The sequence below is a fragment of the Littorina saxatilis genome, linkage group LG2 (assembly GCF_037325665.1).
Source record: "Littorina saxatilis isolate snail1 linkage group LG2, US_GU_Lsax_2.0, whole genome shotgun sequence".
In the NCBI taxonomy this organism is placed as follows: Eukaryota; Metazoa; Mollusca; class Gastropoda; order Littorinimorpha; family Littorinidae; genus Littorina; species Littorina saxatilis.
The window spans coordinates 21,680,577-21,690,399 of record NC_090246.1 but is presented as its reverse complement, the minus strand read 5'-3'; the positions used below and the strand labels follow the sequence as shown (position 1 = coordinate 21,690,399).

At 47.8% G+C, this 9,823-nt stretch overlaps 1 protein-coding gene across 1 annotated transcript; it reads left to right on the top strand.

The window, feature by feature from the left end:
- Positions 1 to 579: 579 nt before the first annotated feature.
- On the top strand, positions 580 to 7,040 carry LOC138952303 (uncharacterized). Its single transcript, XM_070323940.1, has 2 exons — positions 580 to 1,563; positions 1,860 to 7,040. The coding sequence occupies exons 1-2, from the start codon at positions 580 to 582 to the stop codon at positions 7,038 to 7,040; spliced, it is 6,165 nt and encodes a 2,054-aa protein (XP_070180041.1).
- Positions 7,041 to 9,823: the final 2,783 nt, after the last annotated feature.

Here is a 9,823-nt window from a genome sequence, read left to right as displayed (position 1 = left end):
TGTTAACCTCTACGTTTTCACTTGACTTAAAGTATGGATGAGAAATTACCTTCTCATGAGAGTGCCGAGCTATCCCCTTACACTTTGAAGGTAGAGAGGGATGAACATTTTGCTTCGGACACTGATAGTCGTAAGAATGAAGGCGACCGTGATGGCGCTCAGGGAGAGTCTCTAGCTGAACCCACTCAGACCCAAGACACTTTGAATTCAGATAACTTTCCCTCTCAAGCTGAACATTCTCCTACACAGGAAGGGTTAGGAACTGAGCCCTCCCAACAGGCTGCAAGTGCAGAGCATCTCGCTCAACGAAGTAGAGAAGAAAGAGGCCCCGCCATTGTTAGGGCTAGACTTAATGCTGAGGTTAGGGAACTGTCAGACAAGTACTGGGCCATAAGCCGAGCTCATAAGAATACGATCAGCGAGTTGTGCACAGCTTTTAGGGAAACACCAGACAAAAGGAGAGTCCTTAAAGTTCATAAGATTCTCCTCTGTGAGCGCCTAAACGAGCTGAATGTAGCGAACTCGAGGCTTTGTCAAGTGGCTGAAAGTGATGTAGCTATAGAAGAGGATCTGAGCGATATGCACATGCAAACGGAGACGCTCAACGAACAATACCGCAGTCTCTTTCCCAAGTTAGACCCGTACGCCTCCAGCTCGGACTTGACTTCCACAGTCGCTTCTGGAGGTGCTAGAGAGGTTTCTCTAGATGCTTCTTTGGCGGTTAGCGCAGCAAGATTTAGGTCCCAGCAAATGGTCGCAGATGAAAGGGCCAGACAAGAAGAAACTCTTTTGCTTTTAGAGGAGAAGGCTTCTAGGTCTAAAGCTTTGGCGGCAGAGAAGAAGGCAGAGAAGAAGGCAGAGTTGGAAAGAGAGTTGGAAAGGTCTATAGCTTTGGCTGCTGAGAAGAAGGCAGAGATGGAAAGAGAGTTGGAAAGAGAGTGTGCTCGTTTAGAGAGAGAAGCTCAAGATGAAAGGTTAGCTTTGAAGAAAAAAGAAAAGGAAGTTAAGACTGCACTTGAGAGGGTGGAGAGAGAAGGCAAGATGCAAGAAGAGCATGACGTTTTTAAGATCCTTAAAACTGACATAGAAGACCAGCAAAGGGCTAGAGAAAGATTCATGCCCCAACTACCTCGTGACAGCCCCATTGATAGGTACCTAGGCACTCACAGCACCCTGCATGTAGGTACACACATAGAGAGCATAGGAGATGTGGCGGTAGGGTACGATAGGCACACACAGCACACACAAGATACATATAAGCCTGCGACAGCCGACACCTACGCCCGCCCGCGTCACCAGCCGGGAACCAACACCCTCGTCTCTGGGCAACATCAGCCTGCGGCAGCCAAGCCTGGACTCCCGCCACTTCAGCAGCCCACGGAGGTCAGGGCTTATGCCCCTTCGCATCTCCAGTCGGCCGCCGAGGATATCCGCGACACTCTTCGAGGCATCTCCAGGACCCTTGCTCAACCTGTCTCCGCTTCTCACCCACTTCCAGCAGCGGTCACAGCCACGGCTCCTACCACTACGACGATGACTACAGCCACCACGATGACGACAAGAGTCGGAGGCCAATTCGCGACCTCCTTTCGGCCTCAGTTTGTCAAAGCTGAGATTCCAAGCCACGAAGATCGTCCTCGCCAGATCTACGCGCCTTCCCGTTTCCCTCACAAATCCCTCAATCCATCAGCGAGACCTTTTCCCGGGCCTTTCCCTGGTCCTTTTCCTGCCATGACCCCCGAGAGTCTCCGACCTATGTGCCAAGCTTTGCATATGGGCCTTCTGTCATGCATCCTCCCATGCAAACGCCGCAATATGACCACGCTGCTAGCTTTGCTCCTGACACTGACTATACACAGCATGGTTTTCAAGAGGCTCCGGTCACGAGCCCTTCAGACGTCTACTACGGGCAAGATGCATACCTTCCTCAGATGCAAGGCCAGCCAGCGCTCTCCGAGGGTTCTGCCCTAGCTCGTACTCTAGCTGAGGCTCTCCTGATCAACAGGTTACCGACGCAGGAGCCCACTACGTTTTCAGGAGATCCTTTGACGTACCCTCTCTGGAGGTCCTCATTCACTCTTTTGATTGAGCGGCAGGGCGTTTCTGCAGAGGAAAAGCTCCTCTACTTGGAGAAGTACTTGGACGGTCCGGCGAAGGATGCGGTCAAGGGACTCTTTCTGATCAGGGATGCCCAGGCCTATCAGCAGGCCCTTCAGACGCTGGAGGAAAGATTCGGCAGTTCTTTCGTCGTTGCCAGAGCCTTCCGAGAGAAACTAGATGCATGGCCGGTTATCAAACCCAAAGATGGACAAGCCCTCCGCGCCTTCTCGGACTTTCTTGGACAATGCCTTGTGGCGAGCCGAGTGATAGGCCAGCTACAGAATCTGGAAGACCAAGCCTATCACAAGACACTCATGAGCAAGCTTCCAGATTGGTTGGTGAGAAACTGGGTGCGGAAAGTAAACAAGACCAAGAACGAGAAGAAACGCTACCCTACCTTTGAGGAGTTGTCAGCTTTCATCAAGACAGAGGCAGACATCCTTTGCGAGCCCCTTTTCTCCTCCAGCAAATCTGCCGCCTCTTCCACCTCACAGACCGCCAGTTCATCAGTCCCCAAGAAAACATCGTACAGTACGGATTGTTCTACTGCATCTGCATGTCAAGAGTGTGACAAATGTCTTTGTCAGCACCACGCTAAAACTGTCCTGAGTACGAACTGCGACGAAGTCTGTCCCTTTTGTACCGTTCGTTTTCCGACCAGCTCTTCTTCTCATCCTCTACTCAGATGCCAGAGGTTCGATGAGATTCCCGTTGAGGACAGGAAACACTTCATGTACGAAGCGTCTTTGTGCTTTTCCTGTGCCAGAAAGACTGACCATAGAAGTGTAGACTGCACTACCAGGGCGATATGCGACAAGTGCCAAGGCCCACATCTCACTATGCTGCATGGAGCGCCTAGCTACAGGAAGAAGATTCCCAATCAGCAACGGAATGCACGGGGACCGCCAGATTCTTCAAGGTTTGTCTGTATCAGTCAAGATGCCCGTGTTTCTGCCTCTGGATCAGCATTCGCGACGACCAACAAGTCAGACAGACCAGTCAGAGCTACCATGATTGTTCCGGTCAGAGTTTCGACGAAAGAGAATCCCACGGTAGAGCATACGACATACGCGCTGCTTGACACCATGTCTTGCATCTCCTTCGTTACTGAATCTTTGAGTGACAAGCTGAACACTCATTCCGAGCCAGCGTCATTGAGGCTGAACACTATGACTTCTCAGAACACTCATATCGAATGTCAGAGAGTGACCGGATTGTGTGTTAAGGCCCTCAACTCCAATGTTTCCCACAACCTGAAAACGCTCTACACGACGGACCATCTCACCAATGACACTGAGAACATACCAACATCAGAGACCGCTCGTAACATCAAGCATTTGAGTCATATTGCCAGCGAGATTCCCCCGTTGCTCGAAGGCTGCACTCCCGGGTTGTTGATTGGCTACGATCATGCAGAGCTATTCATGCCAGAGAGAGTCATCAAGGGAGACCCATACGCCGTTCTCACACCGTTGGGTTGGACGATACTGGGACAAGTGTCGCCAAAACAGTCTGTCCATGACGTGATGCACGTGTCTCTAACAGAACAGTATTGTCCCAGCGAGTACGAAGGTGAATCAGTCACTTTCGTATATCGCACGACGCTCGCCGAACCCAGCATCTCCGACGCACTCCAGGTCATGGAAAGGGATTTTGTTGAATCGGAGACGGGAAACAGGTCCCAAGAGGACGTCAAGTTCATGGAGATCCTGGCAAGATCCATCAAGGTGAATGAGAAGAGCCACTACGAAATGCCCTTACCCTTTCGTGCAGATAACCCTGAGCTTCCCCCAAATCGTGATGTTGCACTGAAGAGACTCAACTCGCTGAGTCGCCGGTTTGAGAAAGACTCTATGTACGCACAAGACTACTGCAAGTTCATGAGCGAGATCATCGAGAGCGGCCACGCTGAGAAGATTCCAAGAGACGAAGTAGAGAACGACAGATCGTGGTACATCCCTCACCATGGCGTGTATCATGACAAGAAGCCAGGCAAAATCCGCGTGGTCTTCGACTGCAGCGCACAGAAACATGGTCAGAGTCTCAACGGAGCACTGCTGCAAGGTCCCGACCTTTTCAATTCTCTCGTCGGAGTTCTTTGCCGTTTCCGCAAGGGAGAGATCGCCTTCTCGTGCGACGTCGAGAAGATGTTTCATCAATTTCATGTCACCAAGGAACACCGGGACTTCCTGCGCTTCTTATGGTGGGAAGATGGAGACCGCACCAGACCTCCTGTCGACTACAGAATGCGCGTTCACATCTTCGGCGCAGTATCGTCACCAGGTTGTGCCAACTACGCATTACAGCAGGCGGGACGCGACCACTCTCACGAAGACGAAGATGCCGCACAGTTCCTTCAGAATGACTTCTATGTAGACGACGGACTGCATGCTGCCAACGACGTCTCTTCTGCAGCCAAAGTTCTCATGGGAGCTCGAGAGATCTGTAGTAAAAGGAAGCTGCACCTGCACAAGATCACGTCTAACAGCGATGAGCTTCTCAGTTTGTTCCCTCCTGAGGAATGTTCAGCTTCTAAACGTCAGAATCTTGGAAGTGCAGTCGACACTGGCACTTTGGAGCGCACTTTGGGATTACAGTGGTGCATAGAAGACGACACCTTCACCTTCGCTCCCGACCTCAAGGAGAAACCGAAGACGAGAAGAGGAGTCCTTGCTACAGTGGCAGCGCTGTTCGACCCGCTTGGCTTCCTTGCTCCGTTCATTCTGAAGGGCAAGATTATTCTCCAGGAGGCATGCAGGAAGACCTCAGAGTGGGATGAAGAACTGGACGAGGTTTTGGAAGGCCTCTGGAAGAGCTGGATGGATGAGCTGCCCGGTCTAAGACAGGTCAGCATTCCGCGAAACTTTGTTCCATCGACCCTGGGAACTTTGACGCAGGTTCAGTTACACCACTTCTCCGATGCCAGCACAAGAGGCTACGGTCAATGTTCCTACCTACGTTTGAAAGATGAGAATGACAGAGTCCATTGCAGTCTTGTCATGGCCAAAGGAAGAGTGGCCCCTTTGAAGCAGGTAACTGTCCCTCGCCTGGAATTACAAGCCGCAACACTTTCTGCCAAGATGTCTTCATTTCTGGAGAAGGAGCTGAAGTACGAAAAGCTTGAGCACGTCTTTTGGACTGATAGCACTATCGTTTTGGCGTACCTCGCAAATCAACAGAAGAGGTTTCACGTGTTCGTTGCCAATAGAATCAGCCAGATCCTCAGAGTCTCTTCCGTCAGTCAGTGGAATCATGTCCCCACTGAGCAGAATCCAGCTGACCATGCCTCTCGAGGACTAAGCGTCAAAGAGCTCAACGCCTCTACTTGGTTTTCAGGTCCTCAGTTCCTGTGGCAGTCTGACATTCCGAGAGGAAACATCACAGCCACTGTTGAGAGAGATGATCTGGAAGTACGCTCCTGCAGAGTCACGTCCATTGCTGAAACATCTGACGTGGGGATGGAGACAACCTTTGCCAAGTTCTCAAGATGGAGCTTTTTGGTTCGAGGGATTGCAAAGGTTCTCAGGTTCCTCAACACCAAACGGAACATGCCTGCTTTAGAAGTTCTGGCGTCGGAAGCTACAGCGGAAGAGAAGATTGTCCTCGCTACACAAAGAGAATTCTTTTCTGCTCCCAGCAAGTCTCGGGAAGAAACACTGAAGAAGTTGAACGTTGAGAAAGACGAGAAAGGTTTCTACAGAGTCGGAGGAAGATTGAGAAATGCCAAGAACCTCATATGGTCCAAGCCAAAATTGCTGCCACAAGACTGTCATGTTTCCAAACTGTTGATCGCCGAAGCACATGAAACTCTGGGACATGCTGGCAGGACCAACGTCATTCACCACATTAGGTCACGTGGTTACTGGATCTTTGGAATACGTCGCGTGGTTGCGCAAGTTTTGAAGGATTGCGTCACATGCAAGAAGATGTACGGAAAGGAGGCTTCACAGAAGATGGCCGATCTTCCTTTGGACAGGGTTGAAGAATCCGCCCCGTTCACATCCTGTGGCATGGATTGTTTCGGCCCCTTCATTGTCGCAGAGGGACGTAGGCAAGTCAAGCGCTACGGCCTTATGATCACGTGTCTCTCCATGCGAGCGATTCACCTCGAAGTCCTGGATGATCTCTCTGCTGATGCCCTCATCAATGGCCTTCGAAACGTCATAGCCATCAGAGGTCCGATCAGGATGTTGAGATGTGACAGAGGTACGAACTTTGTGGGCGCTTCACGAGAGTTGAGGGAAGCTTGGAACTCCATTGAGAAAGAAGAGTTGAAGAAGAGGCTTGAAGATCGTCAATGCGAGTGGATTTTCAACACGCCTAAGGCAAGTCACATGGGAGGAGTCTGGGAGAGGCAGATTGGCACAGTCAGACGAATCCTCAACGGCCTCATGCGCAAATATCCTTCCCGCTTGAGCACTTCCACCCTCAGAACCTTTTTGCTGGAGGTCATGGCTATCGTAAACTCTCGTCCCCTGTCCGTTGAGTCCTTGGAAGACCCCACCGGCCCTCTCCCTCTTACCCCGAACCACATCCTGACAATGAAGGCTGTCGGGGTGCTGCCTATCCCTGGCATCTTCGATGGCGCTGACGTCGAGGCGAGGAAGAAATGGAGAAGAGTTCAGCGACTGGCAGACGAGTTCTGGAGACTGTGGAGGCTAGACTTTTTGGCCTCTTTGCGACGAAGAAGAAAGTGGCTTCTTCCTCAACGTAACGTTGCTGTCGGAGATGTCGTCGTGCTACGTGACGAAGCCGTATGCAGAGCAGATTGGCCTCTTGGACTCGTGACGGAGGTTCGCCCCAGCGACGATGGGCTCGTGCGAACCTGCAAGCTCAAGACTGTCAAGGTCACCTCGAAGACGAGCCATTCCACTTTCTACTACTGGCGCCCCATCTCTAAGCTGACCGTGCTGGTGAAGGCAGACCCGGACACTCAATGACTTTCCCAGTGAACTGTTTACTGTTTTCGACAGACCGTTTGTGCATGTTTTGGTCTGACGTAATCCGTTCGCCTTTTTGACAGGTGGCGCTGTTTTGATTTGGGGAGAAAATTTCGTTTTAATGCAAATATTTTTTGTGACTTTGTGGTTTCTCTCCATTTGTATATATGTTTTTGGTTCCGCATTTTGGAACGAAAGCTCTTGACAGAGGCAAGCGCTTAATGAATCGGTTTGTTTAGTCCTTCCCGCGTGCGGATGCCTGTGCTTATGTTTAAGACGACTGAAGATGTTTTTCTTTGTATTTTGTAGGTTGCGACTACAGTCTTTCATACTGAGTTGCGGGTTATGTAAAGGTGTAAGAATAATGTTGACACGATATGTTGACAGTGACGGACTGACGAAATATGATGTTACATTTGTTGAAAGAACACGTGTGATTTTTAGATTGAGACTCATGAGAGTGCGTTTCGAACAGCTACGTTTTGGATAATGCCGAAAGGATTCTGTAACGTTTCGGATTTTTTGTATTTTGAACCACGTATGAGAGTGCGTTTTGAACAGCTACGTTTTGGATAATGCCAAAAGGATTCTGTAATGTTTCGGATTTTGTTTTTGAACCACGCCTGTATTCGATGTTTTTGTTGATTTTTTATGTTGACTTTTGTAAAGACTAAGATGTCTTCGAGGGGGGAATGTGAATGCCCCTGCTAAGGAGCCTTCTGTGTATTTAGATTCTTTTTGTTTTGCTTGTGTTTTTTAGTCATGCTTTTAGCTTGACTCGCATGCGACTTTCCGTGGTGGTGGCTTCCCCTTTTTGTTCTTTCACTTTTATTATCTTATTTCACTTTTGTCCCTATTTGTTCCCATTTTGCAGCCACCTCTGTAGGTTCGCGTGCGGGTCTAGCTCGCTCTTTATCCTCTAGTTTTCTTTATTAAGTATGAGCGTCCTGGTACGAACTTTGTTTTGTTTTAATGACGTTAAATATTGTAACGAACTAATTTATAAACAAGGTAGTGTGGCCGGCGTTTTTCTGATATTAATTTCATGTGCCTGTATGGCTCACGCTGGACAGCCTATGGAGTTTTCCCCGGAGAGCACGGGACGCATGTTTTGCAACAGTAATATTGTAGTAACGCGCAGTATTTTTAGTTCACCTCTGTGGTGGATAGCCTGTTTTCGTCGTCACTTACTGGGAAGCCGTTCACGGAACAAGATGTTTTAGGATAGATAGATTTTTTTTGCTCTGTTCCGGGGCCCAGTGTTTTCTGCCAGCCTCCAGTTTTGTTTTAAGTTATTTTGTAGTTCAGGTTCAGTTGCTCGCCTTGAGTCTGTTTTAGATTATTGATGCTGTCAAAGGCGAGTATCCATTTCTGACTATGTTTCTTTTATTTACCGAATTCGTGTAATTTTCGTTTCGAATCTATGTTTGTTGTGTCTTCTGTCCGTTTCTTTGTCTTCTGTCCGTTTCTGTGTCTTCTGTCCGTTTCTTTGTCTTCTGTCCGTTTCTGTGTCTTCTTTCCGTCTCTGTGTTTTCTGTCCGTTTCTTTGTCTTCTTTCCGTTTCTGTGTCCTACGTTTATTCTATGTAGGGTTTTTCTAACATATTTTTGTCTTGGTGATTTTTTATTGATTTGCCGCCATCTTGTTTCGGCCGCCATTTTGTCGTCCATCTTTGATGTTTATGTTTTTAGGACACCTTTGATGTTTAGTTTGATGTTTCGAATTCTAAGTTTAGTTTTTTCTTTTCTATCAGTTTCCACCGCTCCGCGCTTCTCGCTTCACGCTTCTCGCTTCTCGCTCCGCGCTTCTCGCTCCATGCTCCACGCTTCACACTCTACTGTTCTACACTCTCACTCAAGCTAGTCCTTTCTACTTCACATTTTAGCTTTAATTCACTTTCTAAACTTAGATTAGTTTTTCCGCCACGCTCCGATATAGGTTACTTAGCCTCTCCATAGATTTATGTTTAGCCTTTTATATATTGATATTATGAGCTGATTCTGAATTACTATGACATCGACATATTCACAATAAACTTTAATTAATTTTCCAATTCTAGTGTTCGTTTTGTTTTGTGAGCGCGTCGGTTCTTTATAGCACCAAAATTACATCCTCCAGAATTTATATAAGCCATCACAGAATCTTACAGCTACTCAAGGGCAAGACAGGGCGTTATAGTATGTATTCCAAAGGAAGGAAAAAATAAAACACTTTTGAAAAATTGGAGACCAATTACTCTGCTAAATACGGTTTATAAGGTTGCATCAACGTGCATTGCAGAACGGTTTAAACGTGTTTTGCCAAATTTGATTCATGATGATCAAAAAGGCTTCTTGAAAGGAAGATATATTGGTGAAAACATCAGATTAATATATGATACCCTGTTCTACTCAAATAAACATAATATACCTGGCCTACTTTTGATGGTCGACTTTGAAAAGGCTTTCGACAGTGTTGCCTGGTCATTTATTGAAAAATCTTTGAGCAAATTCAACTTTGGAAATGACATGAAACGATGGATTTTTACTTTTTATTGCAAAATTAAGTCCTGTGTTTCAGTTAATGGTCGGTATTCAGCATGGTTTAACGTAGGTCGAGGCACCCGGCAAGGGGATCCGCTGTCACCTTATTTATTCTTGATTTGTGCCGAAATATTGTCTCTTATGGTACGCCAGAACAAAAAGATTTGTGGTATGAATATTCTTGGCGAAAATATTTTATTGTCACAATTCGCCGATGATACCAGTCTATTTCTTGATGGTACAGAGCAATCATTTTGCGAA

Excerpts from the sequence above, each read along its gene's own strand:
- LOC138952303 (XM_070323940.1), top strand. The coding sequence starts at position 580 with ATGCACATGCAAACGGAGACGCTCAACGAACAATACCGCAGTCTCTTT. Across the intron at positions 1,564-1,859 it reads CCACCACGATGACGACAAGA|CATGGTTTTCAAGAGGCTCC; the intron begins GTCGGAGGCCAA and ends GACTATACACAG.